This window comes from Pipistrellus hanaki (genome assembly GCF_964339955.1).
Source record: "Pipistrellus hanaki genome assembly, chromosome: 8".
In the NCBI taxonomy this organism is placed as follows: Eukaryota; Metazoa; Chordata; class Mammalia; order Chiroptera; family Vespertilionidae; genus Pipistrellus; species Pipistrellus hanaki.
This window is the reverse complement of record NC_140510.1, coordinates 19,455,043-19,474,670: the sequence shown is the minus strand read 5'-3', so window position 1 is coordinate 19,474,670 and position 19,628 is coordinate 19,455,043. Positions and strand designations below refer to the sequence as shown.

Sequence of the window (19,628 nt, the reverse complement as noted above, 5' to 3'; positions counted from 1 at the left end):
TAGGCAGCATATGTTTGGGTGTTGCTTTTTAAAAATCCACTCAGCCAATCTATTTTTTAATTAAGTTTAGTCCATTTAAAATAACTATTGATAGGAATGGTCAGCATTTTGTTAATTGTGTTCTAGCTGTTTGGTAGTTCTCTGTTCCTTTGTTCTCATAATTTCTTCCTTTGTGATTTGATGATTTTCTATAGTGATATGCTTAGATTCCTTTCTCTTTATGTTTTGTATATCTATTATAGAGTTTTGCTTTGTGAGTACCATGACACTACATAAAACAAATTATATTTATTAATGTCATTTTAAGTTGATAATCACAACTTTAACTTGAATGCATTCTAAAGCTCATGCTTTTACTCTCACCTTCCCACCTCATATTTTATGATTTTGATATCACAATTTACTTATTTTTTATCTTCTATATCAATTCTAAAATCTTTGTTTTTATAATTGTTTTACTACTTATGTCTTCTAACTTTACACTAGTGATTAACTCACCACTTTTATAGCTTTAGATTATTTTGAATTTTATGATAGATTTACCTTTACTAATGAGATTTATATTTTCTATTTTTACATATTTCCCTTTTACTATTTAGTACCCTTTGGTTTCAGCTTAAATAAGTCGCTTTAACATTTCTTTAAATCAGTCTAGTGGTGATGAAATCCTTCAGCTTTTGCTTGTCTGGAAAACTCTTTAGCTCTCCTTCAATTCTGAAGGGCAATTTTGCCAGGTAGAATATTACTATTTTGCTAGTTTATTGTTTTCAGAACTTTGAATATATCCTGCTTTTCCCCTTTTGTTTCAAAAGTGTTGCTGAAAAATCAGTTTATTGGAGTTCCCTTTTTTTATATAACCAGTTGTTTTTCCCTTGCTGTTTTTAAGATTCTCTCTTTGTATTTAACTTTTGATTACTTTGTGCTTTGGGTTGGGTCTCTCTGGGTGCCTCTAATTTGGAACACTGCACTTAGTAGAATTGCATGAGTGTTTCCTTCCCCTGGTTAGGAAATATTTTAGCCATTATTTCTTCCCATTCTTTTTCTCTTTTTCTTCTAGGACCCTAAATGCAAATATTGGTCCACTTGATGTTTTTACATAAGTTTTCCAAGCTATCTTCATGTTTCATTTGTTTTTCTTTTTGTTGCTCTTATTGGATGAATTTCTCTCCCCTGTTTGCAAGTTTGCTGATTCTTTTTTCTACTTTATCTAGTCTCCTAATGAAACCCTCTACAGTTCTACAATTTGGTTTGGTGCTTTCATATATTTTCTTTCTTTCTGTTGAAATTCTCACTTTGGCCAAAACCGGTTTGGCTCAGTGGATAGAGCATCGGACTGCGAATTGAAAGGTCCCAGGTTCGATTCCAGTCAAGGGCATGTACATTGACTGCAGGCACATCCCTGGTGGGGGTTGTGCAGGAGGCAGCTGGTCAATATTTCTCTCTCATTGATGTTTCTAGCTCTCTATCCCTCTCCCTTCCTCTCTGTAAAAAATCTATAAAATATTTTTTTAAAAAATTCTCACTTTGTTTATGCATTGTTCTCCTGGCCTTAATAAACATCTTTATGACCATCATTTTGAAGTTTTTCTATTAGGCAAATCCCTTATCTATGTTTCATTAAGGTGTTTTTATAATATTTTTTTCATTTGAAACACATTTCTTTGCTTATTTTTTTTGTGACTCTCTGTGTTAGTATCTATGTAGTAGATAAAACAGCTACCTCTTCCAGTATTTTGTTTCTATTGACTTTTCCTTGAGAGGAAAGCACACAGAGAGAGAGAAACACTGATATGAAAGACACTCATCCATTGGTTGCCTCCCTCACATACCAGGTCCAGACCCAGGTATTGAGCCTGCAACTAAGGCCAATTCCATGCCCTTGACTGGAATTGAACCCAGGACCTTTCAGTCTGAGGGCTGACAACTCTATTCACTGAGCCAAGCCGGCTATCCTCTCCCAGTCTTAAATGAGTGACTTTTGTAGAGATGACCTTTTTTTCCCCCCAGCACTACCCTCTTGTTTGTCTGCATGTACCTTTGTTATTTTATTGAGAGCAGTCTACTCTGTGCTTGGTGGTTCCCAGTAGCTGAGAGTGTGTCAAGATCTGTCATGTCCTAAAGTGGGTAGGATCTAAATCATAATCTAGCTTTAGGATGAGTGGACACAGATTCTCAAGCAGTCGCCTTTATAGTATCCAGTTAGGCCTATTTCATGGAAATACTAGGAGGAAGGCATTTCTGCCTGTTCCCTCTGCATTGAGGCACAGGGTGATAACCAGTTAAGAACTGTTTGTTTGCTACTATTCCACTAAACACATGAACATAAGTCCCTTTATTCACCAGAGCTATGTCATATCGAAGAATGTCAGCTAGATTGCCAGATGTGTGCCCAACCTCTTTTCTCGGGGATACTGGTGTCTAAAGTGGGGCACAGGGAGAGTCAAAGATGGTACCCGCCAGCCTTTGATAAGCATTGCAGCCAGGTCTAGGTGTGTGTTTAATTAGAAGTCTGCCCTTCAGGCTATGGCTCTGAAGACAAGAAATCCTTTCCATAGAAAAGCTGGGTGTGTGTTTGCTGCTTCTGAGCTCTGCCCTGGATGCAGGGGTGGCTATGGTCCCATTAGTGTACTTTAATCACTTTCTCGGTTTGCTACAACTTAGAGGGTCTTTGGCTACCAGCCCCCTTGGCTTGCAAAGCCAGGTGTTTTGGTCTCATCTTTCAGGTACAGGTCTTAAACTTGGGTTGCCAGGTACTGGGTTCAAACCCTTTGCTTCTCAGATAACAATGGGGGGTTGTGAGTTCCCTTCAAATTATGGATTGCCATGCCGAGAGTGGGGTTTATGGAGAGATTTTTGTCTCAGATTTTTTTATTCATTTCTGTGTGTATCTTTCCTCATTATCCTGATGTGTAAGAGTTCCTCAGTTAGTTTTGTACTTTCTTTCAAAGGGAATTGTTCCAGCTATAGTGTGTCTGTGGGAGGAGGTTATTTCAGATCCTCCTACTTTGCTATATTTAACAGGAATTCCATTTTACATTTATTGTTTATCTTAAGAGGAAAAAATTATTATTTTTATTTTGTGGGTCAAACAATGGGAACAGAGGGTTTGTAGTTTTTGTGGGGTAAATATCATAAGTGATGAAGGGAACAGTCAGATTTTGATTTCCCAAGCAGGATCTCCTGAACTACTACACACAGTATTGAAAGTTTAGCTAAAGTGAACTAATAAAAGGGCAACTCTAGGAGTTTTCTCAACCTCACTATTGACAGAAGATGGTATCTTTTTTAAGGACACTTGTTTGAGGCATTGAAGTGTTGCATGGTTAACAGAAGCCATATTGCCAGCATTCTCTATCTTGTTCATTGTATCGCTTCTCTAACATTCCCATTTTCTGAGGTCTCTCAGGTCACTGACATGTCAGCATTTGCCTTATTATAGTTGTTTGTTCTAATATTGACTGAGCTTTAAATATATCTTAAAAGCTTCTTCTGTGTAATTGTTTGACTATTTTGCAGTTTGCTAGATACGCTGAGAATGTGAGGTTAAATTCCTTCTTTCTGTGAGTGATTTCAGCTTTCAACCTCTAAAACAATGAAACAGGGAAACTGTTATTAAAAGTGTGTTTTTCAAAATAAGGGTACTTCAGAAATGAATAAAATCTAGAAGAGTCAACTTCTCAGTCTCTTGAGCATTTTATTTGTTATAAATACAAGTCAATACCACAAGATGGCACCTTCTTACTTTCAACATCTACTATTACAAACAATTATCTTCATAAAATGGTTTCAGCTTTTAACGTGTTTTAGATATTATTGAAACCTTATAAAAGCAAGACTTGCTATAAACAGGATCGGTGTTTGATGTATATTAAATGAGGTCAGATAATTAACTTCAAAGAAAGAATTTATAAATATTTGGGTAAGAAAATTGAAATTACAAAAGCAGAGTTTGTCATCATTAAACTGAATTACAACTGTGTGATTAATTCTATACGTTGCTAAGTTTTTGTTAAAATGCAGTTTTAGTAATCAAATAATCTACCTCATTCTCCAATACGACCGCCTATTTCATTTGTACACCATCACACTCAATACACATTTCATTTAGAAACCACCCAGCTTTCATCTAGTCTGTCAATTATGCACACTCCATTTCTTTCAATAGATGCAACCCATGAAGTGCCATCACCCCCTGGCTATAAAACAAAATACAATATTTAAAGGTAAAAACTCAGAGAATTTCTGAAATGGCATCCCATTCTATGTTCATGAAAAATAGTCAATGCAATTTGAACATCTCTGAACTAAACTCTAGAAAACTCAGTGTTGAAATATGGAAAGAATAAATATTTGCACTAATATAGTGCATAACAATGCAGTGTCAGACTCGCCATTTATAGTAAATGTCTTGATTGGACTTTCCTCTGGATTGTCATCATGCTGCTGAAGATAAAGATTACTCAAGTCTGTGGGAATTCCATCACGTTTTCTTCCTCCCATTTCCAAACAGGAAGAGAAGGGTTTTCAGGTCCCTTGAAAAAAACCAAAAAATTAAACACACCCACAAACAACTTGAAATCAAAATGGCAGACCGAATAGTCCTTGACTCCATGTCCAAATGAAGTTGAGGCAATATTACTTTTGCAGTATTTGTATTCTGCCTAATATATCACACTGTGAGATTCCTCAAAAAACTGAGAAGTCTGAGAGCTACAAAAGAGAAAGCAGTTAAGGCAGTCGATGTCTACATTTGGATTTCCTTTTCAGGTTACATGTCTAAGTCTCCGTCGTAGGCGAAGGTCAGAGGCTTCTGTTGGGGAGGTGTGCTTTGATGTGGTTTTGGCTTCTTGCTGCAAAGGGAAAAGAAAATTCCTGAGATAAAGTTCAGAGCTCTGTTTCATCTCCCAAAAACAATTGTGGGGTTTATAAAATCAGTTCAATAACAAAATATTATTTTCTCTGGACTTGGGGTTTTCTTACTTGTCTACTTTAATGCTATTTTTAGGAGAAGCCTCTTCTTTCAAAAATCTTAGAAATAGTTTAGGGGAAACAGTGACCTTGGTAGAGGGCTACTTTCTTGTTCCTTTTTATTCACAGTAACGTGAACATCTGCGGCTCACTAATTTCTAAGCTATTGCGGCCTTCATGTTGCAGAGGTTTAACATCCCAAACTGCTGAAGTAGCCATAATCTGGCGCCTTACCCTGGTCTTGTTTTTAAGGAGACACCCTTCTGCTCTGGCCTGAAATCGAGCTGCCAAATCACCTGAGCATGTCAGGAAACTTAAGAGGAGTCTGCACCCTGCAAAGCCATTCTCACCTGGTGTGTTTTACCTGAGGCCACCAACTTTGCCAGGTCAGGAACAGCTGTTGTTCCTTCTCACAGAGAGAGAAGCTGGAATTGGTACCATTCCCAATCCACATGGTCATGCCCTTAACAATCTCCCTGACACTCTCTGATGCTTAGTATGGGTGAACCTCTATGTTAAGGATATTTACAGTTTGAATTGCACCACATACTGCCCTACCATCCTGATTCCTTCTTCCTCAATGTCTTTGCTTGGCCCCGCCTCTAGAGCCCAGCTCTCTTTCAGGTTAACCTCATTAGCAGGGAGCCACCTCAATCCTGTCTCAAATTACGACGACACCCATTATTAAATAAGTTCATTGTTAGTGCCAAACTCTTAGATGGGCATTTCACATAAAATATCTCAATAAATCCCAGAACAACCCTGAGAGGGAGGCACTGGAATAATGGCTACTTTACAGAGAAGGGTGAGAGAGGTTATTGAACCTCTTTCTGGTCACTGAGTGAGTAGCAGAGCTGGGATTCTAAGCAACACCAACACCCAGACCTGTGCCTTGACCCTCTTCTATACATGCCATACATAGGCATGTGGTAGAAACATTTGGTAGAAACAATGTTTTTGTGTATCTATAGCAGTGTTTCCCAACCTTCTCTCATGATGAGAATCACCTGGTGGAGTTGTTAAAACACAGATTCCTGAATCCCAACTAAGAAGTGCTAAACTAGAATTTTAGGGAACATATAGGTAAAATTGTATACTTAACTAGTGCTCTAACACAGATGTTATATACAGAGCACTAAGTTAGGTATGCAATTTTACCTATATGTTCTCAAAAATTCTAGTTTAGCACTTCTTAGTTGGGATTCAGGAATCTGTGTTTTAACAACTCCACCAGGTGATTCTCATCATGAGAGAAGGTTGGGAAACACTGATCTATAGGAATTAATTGGTATACTTGGAATGAGTTTAAATTAAAAGCAAACATGTTGATGCATACATTCAGTGACATTCAATACATTCACCATGTCCTGGAACCACCAGCCCTATCTGGTCTGTGCACGGTTTTATCACCTTAAAGGGAAACTCTGCTCCTAATAAGCAGTTTCTCCCCATCCTGCCTACCAACGTTCTGCCTCACTGAATTTGTCTACTGACGATATGTCACATAAATGGAATCACTAGTATACTACATGTGGACTTTTTCATCTGGCTTCTTTCATTTAATGCTTAAAACAGAATTTTATGATATGAACTTGACCATGGAAAAAATGTTTGATAAAATTAATAATAGTTGTCAGGAGAATGTCCTAGTTTAAAATGTTCCAGTTTTAATTTAAGGAGAAAAACATTTTAAGGGTTGAAGCCTAAAGCAACTTATAGAACTAAAGATATAAATTAAAATGATTAAATAAACTATTAAAAGAAACCAGGAATCCTGTCGTTGCCCCCAACCTAACAGCTGCCAGGCAATGGGTGCTCCATGGAGAGCTCCACATTTGATGTAAACTACCTCAGTCAACCCCAGAACAACCCTGAGAGGAAAGCAAATAGTTTCCAACCAGGGAAGTTGAAAGGCTGCAACGTGCTTTAGAATTCTCTGTAAAGGGACACTCAGCCTCCAATTTCCTGCTTCTCAGGTATTACCCACTTCTCCAAAGGGTATTTATTGCATAATGAGACAAGTAACATTCAATTTGACTTTATATTAATAGATACATCTATTCCAGTTGCTCTATTCACGTTGCTGAGTCAGGCTCTAGTGTGGAAAATGGACCCAGATTGAAGTTGGATTCTGAGTACTCAAATCTAAAACATTTAAAGGGACTAAGAAAACACTCAAGAGTTTAGGACAACTTGGAAGTGACAGCTTGTATACCCACCCTGGGGTTATCTTAATGTCAGAAAGAATACCTGGGCATTCCTCTGAAATGGCAGTAGGAGTCCCCTCTCTCACCTATTTTTTTCCAGGGCAGGGGAAGAGAGGGAGAAGAACTGTAAGTTCTTTCAGAGAATTTTTGGCAATCCATTCTTGGTTGGCATTTGCTAAATGTAATTAGGCAAAGTGAAATGGAATTGCTGAGTTCTAGGGACTGGGGAGGAGAGATAGAGATAGATGGATCTTATAAAGAGTAACATTTCCTTGGAGATGGCTAATATGGTCCAGGCATGCTGAGGTGGGCCTGGGAAATTCCACTCTAAATATTAGTTATTTCTATAGCAGTTTTCATGTAAAGAATTATGAACACTGTGTCTGCCTCTAGAAAAAAATGGGGGGAGGAGCTCATAATACATAAGCCTTGAATTTTTGTGGGCTGTAGGGTTTACTGGGAATCACTGTGAATGTTTCATTTTATGAGATTTTTTTTCATATCCTGTACTCTCTCCATTGTTAGATACTAAAATAATAATGAATGTGTGAGTTCTAAAATTTTTTGAGAGTTTAAAAGTTCTCAAATGTTGGCAAACATTGCATATGGTGGGTAGCTATGGCTGTGCAGAGCTGGGCTAGTGAAAAGCATGCTGAGAGGAGAAGCTGAGCAGCAGGGCTGCCCTCTCCAAAGCCAGTAAACAGGAGGCCCTTCACTTTGTTTCTATTGCAGCTGACATGCAATATTATATGTCTTGGGTGTGCGCCATAGTTATTGGATATTTATACAACTTACAACTTGATCACACCGATAACGCTAGTATCCATATCCACCATCTACAGTTATTACAGTGCTGTTGACTATATTCCCTGGCCTAAGCTGTATTTTATGTTCCCTCAACTCTAAATGAGAGTCTTGCTGGGTAGAGTAGCCTTGGTTCTAGGTCTTTGCCTTTTATCACTGAATATTTTATGACAATCCTTTGGGGTCTGCAAAGTTTCTGTTGGGAAGTCAGCAGATATTCTTATGGGAGTTCCCTCGCACATGGCTGTTTATCTCTTGCTGGTTTTAACTTTTCCTTGGTGTTTAGCTGTTGGCATTTTAATTATGTGTCTTGGTGTGGGCCTTTTTTGGTTCATCTTGTTTGAGACTCTCTTGCTTCCTGAACTTATATATATGTTTGCTTTGCCAGGTAAAGGTTTCTAGCCATTAGATCTTCAAACGGGTTTTCAATCCCTTGCTCTCTTCTCTGATAACCCATGATGCAAATTTTGGTATCCCAGAGGTCCTTTAACTACCTTAATTTAAAAAAAATTCTCTTTTAATTTTGCTGTTCTGATATGGTGTTTTATGCTACCTTGCATTCCAAAATCACTGATTTAATCTGCTTCATGCAAGCTGTTAACTCCCTCTAAGGTATTCTTCATTTTAGTTATTGTATTTTTCATTCCAGACTGGTTCTTTTTTCATGGTTTTTATCTCTTTGTTGAAGTTTCCATTGAGATTTCTTATTCTTCCCTTCAATTAATTGATCATACTTATAACCAGTTTTTTGAGTTATGTTTCTGGTAGATTGCTTGACTCCTTTTCATTTAATTTTTTTCCTGGAGTTTTAACCTCTTCTTTAATTTGGGACATGTTTATTTGTCTCCTCATTTTTGCTGCTTCCCTGTGTTTGATTTGCTACATCTCCCAGTATCCACAGAGTGGCCTTATGTAATAAGTGTCCTGTGGATGCCAGTGGCACATTCTCCCTGGTCACCTGAGCCAGAGATTCCAGAGTTATCCCTTGTGTGTATTCTTCTGCTGTAGTTGAGCCTTGATTACTGTTGACATAACAGAGGGTGGGATTGACTCTCATGCTGACTAGCTGTGAGGACTGACCAAGACAACAGTAGACAAGCTGTCCTTGTTGTTTGAGGATAACCCCTTGGAGATGGATTTGCTATAGCAGGGTACTGATCCCTGCTGAGTTTATACTTGGGGTGTGTCATTTTTGGAGCTGGTTGCATGGTGCTCTGAAGCTGGACATGAGGTGTGTTGGTTGTGGCCTTCTTTGATGCAGGCCAAGATCAGCCTTGGCATGTGCCCACCCTAGGGCCATGTGGGAGCAGCTAAAAAGTGATCTGCAATTGGTCACCACCTGTGCTGGGTTTGGAGGTGCCTGGGAGATGCCGTGCTGTGAACAGAGGCAGGCTGCCACTAGCAATACTAATAAGTCAGTTCACAAGAAGTACATGTATGCCAAGGCTAGCTGTAGCTTGTTTGGACCTTTGAGAGATTTTAGGAAAGTCAGCAGTAGAAGCTGAAGACAGTCTGTTTGTGTGGAAAATCCACTGAAAGAGGTTCAGGCCAGTCTCAATGAGGCTTCTTTATATTTTTAGTCATAGGACTTCTGTTCAGCTAGACTTCAAATGATTCTCAATGATGGTTCTTCTATAACTTAGTTGTAATTTGGATGTGGTCATGGGATGATGTGAGCATAGTATATACCTACCCTGCTATCTTGATCCAGATTCCTTAGGAGACTTCTTTAGAGTTCCTGCTCCCTTTCTTTTCTCTGTTACTTATATTAATTATTCCCTTAAAAGTGCATTTTATTTTTATACATACCTAACCTCAATTTTGGTATCAGAAAATCTATGATCACCTCACTCACCATGAATTAGACCCAGAAATGCCTGTCACACAGGCCTCCACCTCTAATCCATCACGCAACCTGGCTGTAGGAGATCATTGACACATCTTAAAGTGACCTCTTCCAGAGTCATTTGCATTTTAGCAAAATATAAACCCATTCAGCCAGAAAAGCGAGCTCATTATACACTGACAGGCAAGCTGCTAGCAGTTCTTAGCACAGTTGAATTTAAGCCACAAAGATTCATCATCAGACTAGTGAAGATTAAATAGTTTGATGAAAGCCCGAAACTGTCTGTTGTTGAGGCTGACCCTCTGGAAGTGGGGGCACTCCTCTCAAAGTTCAGCAGAGTAAAAGCCCATTTACTGAGTTGTTCTGAACAAAGCAGAATGGATGTCATTATCTGGAATAACGTCCAGGTACTATGTCTAGATTAACTACAAACTCACCTAGTGGCCATCCCCATTAATTACCTCATGGATCTTTATTGCCAGGGGAAGTGGAACATCAGCAATATTTAAAAAACTTCAAGCACTAATGGTAGAGATATACAGTAGTTTCTGAATAAAGTGGTTCTTAAGAAGAATATTTTTCTATATTTTCGCGAAAGCATTTCCAAGATGTATTATAAATTGCTTTCATCTAAAGTACACATTGAAAGACTTGGCATATTATAGCAGGGATCTTGTCCTGAGCCTTTTATTTTGGGAAGAAATATAAAATCTTTAACAATGTTCTCTAACTCTTTTGCAAGCTATTTAATAGAATTATATGTCTGAATTCTTTAGGCAACTCATAGGTAAGGGCATATACTCTGTGTTTTGAGATCAATTAGATCTTTTTCCAGGTCTGTACCTTAATTTAATTGGAAATGAAGAAGCCTCTAAAGTGAAAGTGGTAAACACTGCATTCTGTCTAAAGACAATTTAGTATTAGTTAATAGAAAGAAACTATGGAGACCGGACAGAGCATATGCTCTGGAGTTGGGCAAACCCAAAGTAGGTTTTACCAGGCTGATGACATTAACTTTCCTGAGGATCATTTACTCTCTTTAAAATGGGGATGATGATAGCAACATCTCATTAGATTACTGTGAGGCCTGACTAAGGCAATCTATTTAAAGTACTTTGACATATAAATATTAGACATGTTTTCCTGACATTTGTCTCTAAAATTAATGAGCAATACATTATTTGTTGTACTTATCTACTCATTTATTCATCCACTTATTCTTTTGTTCAATACACATTTATCAAACTTGTGCTCTGAAAAATATGTCAATAAAGCATAGTAATTATAACTCTTCCCCTCATTCCCACAAAGTCCTTCAGGTTTGATAGCGGAGGAAGATGCTTATATACAAATAACTACAATACCAGTGAGGGGTAAATGTCACGGGGCAGAGGGGAGGCAGGGCAAGTTATTCTAAATTATTTGATAAGGAAATGTTGCCATGTGGGGTTTACTGGGAAGAACTGGTGGAAAGCCAATAGATAATGATAAGTCATTCTAGATGAATGGGCTATAAGTAGTATACCCTGAAAACATAAGCCTCCTTTTAAAATTAAAAAAGTTCAATCCCAAGTTGTTTTTTTAATATAAAATTTTAAGAACTAGAATTATTTAAAATAATGGTTTTCAGCTTTGGTTGCAAATTAGAATTACTCAAGATACTTTAAAAGATCTACATGACCTAGCCCCACATAAGACTCATTAAAATAAAAAAATCTCTGGGGCTGAAACCCAAGTATCAGTCCCCTGGAGGTGGCAGAAGATGCCGGTGAACACAGCTGCCAAGCTGAAAGCTACTGATAAAAGTCAAAATAAAAGAACGTTATTTCAAATGAGAATAATAAAGATCATGATCTCTCACTCAATCTATTCAACGATTTTACTGTTGGTGATTATTTTGTTGGTTAAATTATCCTGACATGTTTCCTCTTAGTATAACGTGCTACTCATAAAAATGCCGAGTATAAATTAATAGTTTGTACTTACCAAACAAGGTAGGAAGTAAATACTAGGAAAATCATGATAAGAAAACCACCACCTGAAACACCATAAACCCAGATTTTTACTCGGCCATCTGTTTAAAATAGAGATAAGATAACAAGCTTAGCATACAAAATATTTCTTATCTAAATGTATTATTCATTTTCATCTGAATTTCTGAGTCTTGCACAAGTCATAAACAGATACACCCAATTGTGACACCTATCAAATGGAAATGTTAGATCATTTATCAAAAATTTCACAGCACTAAAGAAACCCTTGTAATCATCACTTCATAAAATCTAACAACTGGTAAACTATTTTAATTTATCTTCACGTGTGTATTGTCTTATACATGTAATATGTCTTGACTATATAAATAGAACAAGAAAATAAGTTGTAATTAAGAAACAACATGCATGCAAAGAGAATTACTATGCCTATTTTTGGTCACTTTGCTTCCTGAATAATGTTGAGCTAACAAAAACATCATGACCAAGCAAGCTAATCTAATTACCAAATTATAGCCATATGTGTAAAAATATACATTACTTTGGATCTTATTATTTATTAGAATTAAAGAAAAAGATTAAAGGAAAATAAATTAACCAAATAGTCTGATCAATGGAATGCTATTTCATTTTACTATAACTCTGACTTGATTTTATGCATGTTTTTTCTATGTATGTTAGATATTTGATTTGTATCTGGAACTCTAAAAGTTTATGTGAGCGCCAAAACCGGTTTGGCTCCGTGGATAGAGCATCAGCCTGTGAACTGAAAGGTCCCAGATTTGATTCCAGTTAAGGACACGCACCTTGGTCGTGAGCACATCCCCAGTGGGGGTTGTGCAGGAGGCAGCTGATCAATGTTTCTCTCTCTCCCTTCCTCTCCATTAAAAAAAAAAATCAATAAAATATATATTTTTTAAAGTTTATGTGAGCATAGAGTTAACTAAAATCAGAATTGGACTGACAAAGGAACTGTATTCCTTTCTGAAAGAAATCACACACATTAACTACAGGTTTAAAAATATACAATAACATATAAATCTAAATGTTTCTGTAGGGAAAAAAGCAATAAAAATTTGTTGAAAAATACTTTTTTAGAATAAAATAATATGTTCAATTATATTATGACCATCTATAGTAATTTTTGACACTTTCAAGCATCAATCTGATTTTAGAATGAGTTTTCAATGTATTAATGCTATTTTCCTATGGTTCAAAATCTTTTTACAAAGCTTTGATTCTGATCTCTTGAAACACTAATAATAAAATTTCCCCAGTGTGAGTTTTTTACAATGACAAAGTATAAAGACCTTCCCTGAGTGAGAATGCACTTTTAATCTTACTACCCCTAAGCCTAATGGAGTTGAAGTATTAGGAGAATCCAGTGCTTTTAAATCCCCAGTGGAGAGGTATGTGGTCCATGGCCTTTAAAAGCATGTTCCTTAAAAAATAATATATTTTTTATAAAAACATAATGCATAGGGCCAAATTTCAAACTATTGAAAAATATGTAGTGAAAAATATGTTTCCCTGCCCCATGTGCTATCACTGTTACCAGTTTCCTTGCAAATCATTTCACAGTTGTTTCTACATATTTAAGCATATGTATACACACATTTTTAAAGACACAAATTATACATATGATTTGTACATATTTTCATCCTATTTCATAAAACTTTCATTCTTTTTAATATATCTGATATAATGCATAATTGTATTTTTGCTTTTCTCATTTATCCTACTTACACATATTTGTTGTGTCCACTCATTTGCTATATAACAAACAATTATGTAATGGATAGTATTTACATACTAATTTGGTATATGTATATATATATATATTTGTATGATGAGTTGCTAGGAGAGAAATTTTCCATCACCATGCATGATCCATATTGTCCAGATGCCCTCCTAGAGGTTGATCCAATTCACATTCTCATCATGAAGACCTCTTTTCCAAAACTAAATGTATGTAACATATATGCTTATATGTGCACATAGACACACATGTATATTTGCATGTATCTTATTGATGCTTTCATTTGACTTTTCAAAGGTTAAGGACCTTACTTGTAGATTTGGAGACTCATTTCCCTGGAACCTTACCCTCATTCTCTTCTGAAATATGTTATACAAACAACAAGTGAATCTAGCTACCTTAGATTTCATGTATCCTTCAATGTGAATAAGACTTAAAATAAAAACATTTATGTCATACCCAGACACCTAGGGAAATCAAAATTGAGTTCAAATATTGTGGTCATCCTTAAAATTGCTTGAGAAATATACATCTTGTTTCTCCCACCAGATCTAGGGGTTCTTGGGGCTGGGCCCTGGTTTTTGCTTCATTTAAGCAATCATTAAGGCACTTTTGGTCCAGCAAAGGCCTAGGTTCTGGAAGGAAAGTAACCAGGGTATATTTTGCCTGAGCTTTGTCTGTTTTTTTTTTTTCTTCTTCTTCCTGCCCCATCAGCTATGCCACTTTGCTGTCATTAGCAGCATTTTGTTTCTTAGAAGAGGCATGTGTGGTAAGCAGAGTATCCTGCATTAATTTTCTGCCCACTTGACAAGGTGGGAAGCAGAGACCAGGACTATGTAAAGGCCTGAAGGACCCGCCTTTCAAACCTTGGTGTGACTTTGGTAAAATTAATTTGTGTGGGCAGTTTCTGACTCCTAATCTCTAAAATGTGAGTAATAACATCTCACTAGATTGCAAGCGCATAATGAGAAGATTCATGCAATAGAGTAAGCACAGACCCATGGGCTACATGGAAAGCATCTAATAACTATTCATTCCTGGTTAGTAACCACCAATTCCTGAGCCCTGAAGGCCTGGCACTGTGCTACCACCCACAACAGTCCTACAGGGTAAGTGCCTCTGGAAGGATCTCAGCAATGAGGAAACAGGTCCACAGAGGAGAAGAAATTATACTCAATGACAACACAGACTCATTCTGAGCCATGACATCAACAAGGTCTGCCTTTGACCATTGCTTCACTACACATTGAATGTTGCTCAAACCAGATAGGGTCCATGGAAATTTTCTAAGGTATTTGCATGTTCTGGAGAATCTATTCCACCTTTTGGTTTAAATTATATACACAAATTCACAGTTGTAGAAGCATATAATGTTGCAGAGATAGTTTACAATGAAAAATATTTTTAAAAGATTAATATTTTGGTTATTTCATTATCTCTTAGACTGAAGTTGGCAGACTTCTCAACAATTTACAAAAATGTTTAAATTTAAAAGACATTGTGCATTATCCAATGTTCAAATTTGGGAAACCTTACATAGACCATATTTCCCTTTCCTTCTTTTCTCCATTCTTTGTCATGAATATTGGTCACAATATAAACAATCTCCCATAAGAAAACTTACATTTCTTAGCACATAACTGAAATGTACCTGGATCAAGGGGCTGAATAGACCATCCTTTAAAAATGTCATGTATTTTTGAATTCACAGGTCTGTTCTTCCCAGGAAGGTTTTTCACGTGAGCTTTCCTATCCTCTGAGCCAGGGACCTTCATGCAGTAATCCAGAAAACCATTCGATCTCATTATCTCTGTATAACCCTTCTCACAACCACAGACTCCACCCTACAGCAGAAAAATAATTTTTTTATAATTACTCGTTGTGTTGTGTAGATAAAAAATAGCAAGCGTTGAAATCATTTGTATGTCATGGAAATTTCTGGGTTTTTTTCTTTTTGTTTTTTGTTTTTTGTTTTTTTTCCCCAGCAACAGTCTTGCCAAAGAGATGAAAATCCAATAAAGTCAACACTTAAATAAATCACCAGCTTTTTTTCTAGCGGTTTACAGTTTGTACACTTTGCAAATATGAAATCACAATTATTTGTCAATAGAGGGTATTAACTACACCCTTTCCTCTCTTGTAGAAATCTTTAAGACATTTAATCAAAATATCCTCAACTCTTCCCCCAGCCCCAGCTGTTTAGATTTCTGCCCACTCACTTCAACCTGCCCTTGATTCTGAGAAGCAAGGCAATCGGAATTATGTGCATAACTTCAGTTATGTGCTCCTTGAGCTCTGCTGCTGCCCAGCTGCCTAATGTCCCTCTCACCTGCTACCCTTGATCAATAACTGGTCTGAACTACCTCCCTGCTTGTAGGCTTGGCTCTGCACCCAAAAAGGGCAGCCCAATGAGAGAAAAAACAACAAACAAAAACCCCAAAACCTCACCCAAGGCACATATGTGTGAGAAGAAATCTGTTTTAGGAACATGACATAACTGTAAAAATTATATGTGCACTGCACAGTTTTTAATAATTCCTGAGCAGTGGTAGATGGGAGTTAAGGAAGAATGCTTTCTGCTTTAAAAAAAAAAATATATGTATATATATATATATATATATATATATATATATATATATATATATTCATCTATATGGATGTGCACACCTACATGGTACTTTTTATTCATAGGCATTTTATTCATAGGCATTTATTTAACTAATTTAAAGTGAACTAAAAACTTACACTATAGTATTTATACCATAATCAATTTAACATTGAGCACATACAAACATGCATTAATAACTTTCCAAATAATTTAGGTAGATGAAAGGCTAAGAATCAAGGAATAAATCAGTGGAGAACACTTATTGATAAGTAGAGCTAATATAAATTAGAGATCTGAAAAACAGATTTAGCTATAGGCAGATTTATAGAAAAAGACTGCCTGCCTTAACACATATCCCCACATAGAAATCCTTTATCACTGTGACTACTCCTGCCAGTGCCTCTAGATGGTACCCTGGGCACATGGAGCTGCTGGGCTCGCTCCAGTGTCTGGAAGGCATCCAGCTACGTGTGTGCAACACGGCAATTAGAACCCTGGTGGGCCTCTCCTGCAGGAACTCACCTGGGTGCAGTAGGAGAAAGGCTTTCTGCAGGCCGGGTTGCACTGGCGGATGGCTGCAGGCCGTGCCTGAGGGGAGCAGCCTCCTACAAAGGAAATGCCATCACCACTTGCAGATTTTTCTATGATAAACATTAGAAAACAGTTTTTCTCTCTGGCACTGGCCACTTTGTAACAGTACTCCGTATTATTTTTTAAATCCCTTTGCTGAGATGTGGCCCAGTCTTACTTTATTGATTACCCCAGGCTGGATGGATAGAGGTGGGAGGCTCTGCTCACAGAAGCTATTTATAGATTCTTTATACCTGCTGCTGGCAGTGTGATTCCATCTTATAGCTGTGCTGGAGTGGGAAGGCTGTGAGTGCCAGCATCAGTGAAAGAATCGGCGACATCTCAATTTAAGTTCAGGAGCATGAAATGTATCAGCACAAGACTTACTTACATATATTTTCCTCCAGTTCTGGAGGACCCCACCTAGGCACTGGGCCAGTTCCCAACAACCACTTGCTAAAAGAAAGCCACTGATCAATGTATGGCACCAGATAATCAAACACTTTGGCAACATTTTAAAACATATTTGTCAGGTTACACATACCCTTTGATGCCCCCTTGCCTCCACACACACCCTCTGACCCCCTTCCCCCCCACACTTATTTTTAAGAGCAAATGTAGAAGCACCAGGAGGGGAAATCATACATATGATCTAGTATGTATAGTACCTGGCACAGTAATTACATATTTGTGAGTAAGTGGATAGAATAATGCATTCCTCTACAATCTAAAAACCACTCACATACTAGTCTTGCCTTCCTGGATTCCATGTACTAAGCAAAGATTGAGCATAATGTTTGAGGGAAGTATTTAAACCTTGTTTATAATACTGGTTGTATTTATAAACTGTAGTCTTTGCCTTACTATTGTTAACTGGTTATGGTTTGATTTTGTAGCTAGTAAAAGCTTTGGGCATAAGGCAGTGTAGAGAACAGTCAGGACACTTTCCTGAGAATGAGGCAGATAAATTACTTGGAAAATAAAATAATCCACATCAGAATTAGCACTTTGGTGTGGTTATTAATGTGGGCATTAGTGGCAATAACCACACAGTCCGGTGGCTACCAGTTGAGTTTGGAGGGGGTGCTGTCCACTCTTTAAAGCAGCAATGTCCAAAGGGCAGTGTGTGGGCCCTTATAGGAGGGCATCTCTAGGGCAGAAAATGTGTGAATTTATCTAGTTTATATAACAATTTTTAAGAATAAAATTGAGCTCCACTAACACTTAGCAATGATACTAGTACGCTGAGCTCATGCATCAGGTGTCCATGTGCACTCTGTGTGGAGAATTTGTGGTGTGAGGGCACCACTTTAACTCTCAGTATATTGCAGTGTGTGATGCTTTCTGTGCTCCTGGTAAGGCTGATTTACAATATACTTAGTTTTAACAACTGATGAAATGTGCAAGTAGCTTAAAATAAATTACTGTGTGAATAAACTATGGATTAAAGGGAATACCAACAATGCAAAAACACACGTACAAGGAAAAGACAGAGCTGACCCCTCCTATTTGTTCTTTGTCCTTCCAGTACTATGTAAAAATGATGGCAATTTAATTTTCTAACATAAGAAGGCATAAAAATCCTTTACAATTATTAAGAAAACTAGACTATAGATCGAATTGTATACATCATGATGAATGAGGAACACTTCCTCAATCTAAATTTAGATATTAAATAGTAACATGGAAAAGACTAAAATTTCAGAGGGAAGTAGGGGTGGGTGAGAGGGAAGAGATCAACCGAAGAACTTGTATGCATCCATGCAAACCCCATGGACACAGACTGTGTAATGGGGGGCAGGAGGCAGGTGCAGCCTAGAAGGGGTCAAATGGGGAAAAAGGGGGGCCATCTCTAATACTTTCAACAATAAAAACAAAGTTTAAAAATAGAAATCATGACTAGCACAATCTTCAAAAACTAAGCTTCCAGGGAATTAATATATTCATATATAATTTGCAGCAAATTTTTCTACCATTAACAAATAATATTTTACATTTTTATGTGTCCTAATATACCCTTTTAAGTATATGTACATTTTATATATTGTATAAGCATATAATATGATATATATACATGATATGTTTAGATATGTCCTCAAAATCTTTTTACTAAGAAGGTACATGATTTAAAATTTGAGAGATAATTGTCTTAAGTTGGCATCTTTTTCAGTCTTTCTCAGATAATAATATTTGAGAGAAAAAAATATGTGTTTCTGCTTATTCCTTTAAGTTGTCTGCTATATTATGATGGTCTCCAAATAGAATTGTTTGCTTTCTGAGATGCAAAGGTCTAATGACAACTGGACAAGAAGATAATCAAAGGCTGTCTGTTCAGTGTTACCTGGCTTATCATTTGAAAGCGAATTCTCTTCACAAACAGCAACACTCAGATCTTTAGGAAGCACCCACATGAATCTGAGGTAGGAATACCTGTGACATTAACGCCATCTGAACGTTGGCACCATACTGTTCGCTCATTATTATTCCAAAGACTTGCTTTCCATGTGTAGTGATAGCATTTGCCTCCTGCAAGCAAATATGACAACAGCGGTGCCATTACCCCCAAAATAAGAAAAGAATACATATAAGCAATCAAAGCTGAGAATTGAAAAATGCTCTTGGTACCTGTACAAGGACGTGTTTCTAGAACCTGCTGGGGGCAGCTGTCTTGGTTTTCAAAAGACTGAATTATAAATGTCCTTGACCTAGATTGGCGGCCCATGGTCTCGAAGCTTCTTCCATCGATGCAGGTTAATTCACATGTACTCCACTCCGACCAGCCCGTTAGGTGACAGTCTCCTGGATGGGTGTGCAGTACAGAGTGGGGGCAACAGCATTTACATGGACAGGGTTCACGGGAGATTGCTGGTGGTGC

The 19,628-nt window shown here is 37.3% G+C and overlaps 1 protein-coding gene across 2 annotated transcripts in view; it reads right to left on the bottom strand.

The window, feature by feature from the left end:
- Positions 1-3,699: 3,699 nt before the first annotated feature.
- Positions 3,700-19,628, bottom strand: part of THSD7B (thrombospondin type 1 domain containing 7B) — a 959,962-nt gene continuing 944,033 nt past the window's right edge. The window contains exons 25-30 of one of the 2 annotated variants that reach the window (XM_084891907.1): positions 19,379-19,552; positions 19,184-19,279; positions 16,706-16,788; positions 15,227-15,419; positions 11,812-11,899; positions 3,700-4,850 (exon numbers count right to left, since the gene is read on the bottom strand). In XM_084891907.1, coding sequence (XP_084748033.1) covers positions 4,769-4,850; positions 11,812-11,899; positions 15,227-15,419; positions 16,706-16,788; positions 19,184-19,279; positions 19,379-19,552 — 716 coding nt within the window. In that variant the 3' untranslated portion in view covers positions 3,700-4,768. Of the gene's footprint in view, positions 4,851-11,811; positions 11,900-15,226; positions 15,420-16,705; positions 16,825-19,183; positions 19,280-19,378; positions 19,553-19,628 lie in introns of both variants that reach the window. The other variant, XM_084891906.1, reaches the window with a different exon arrangement.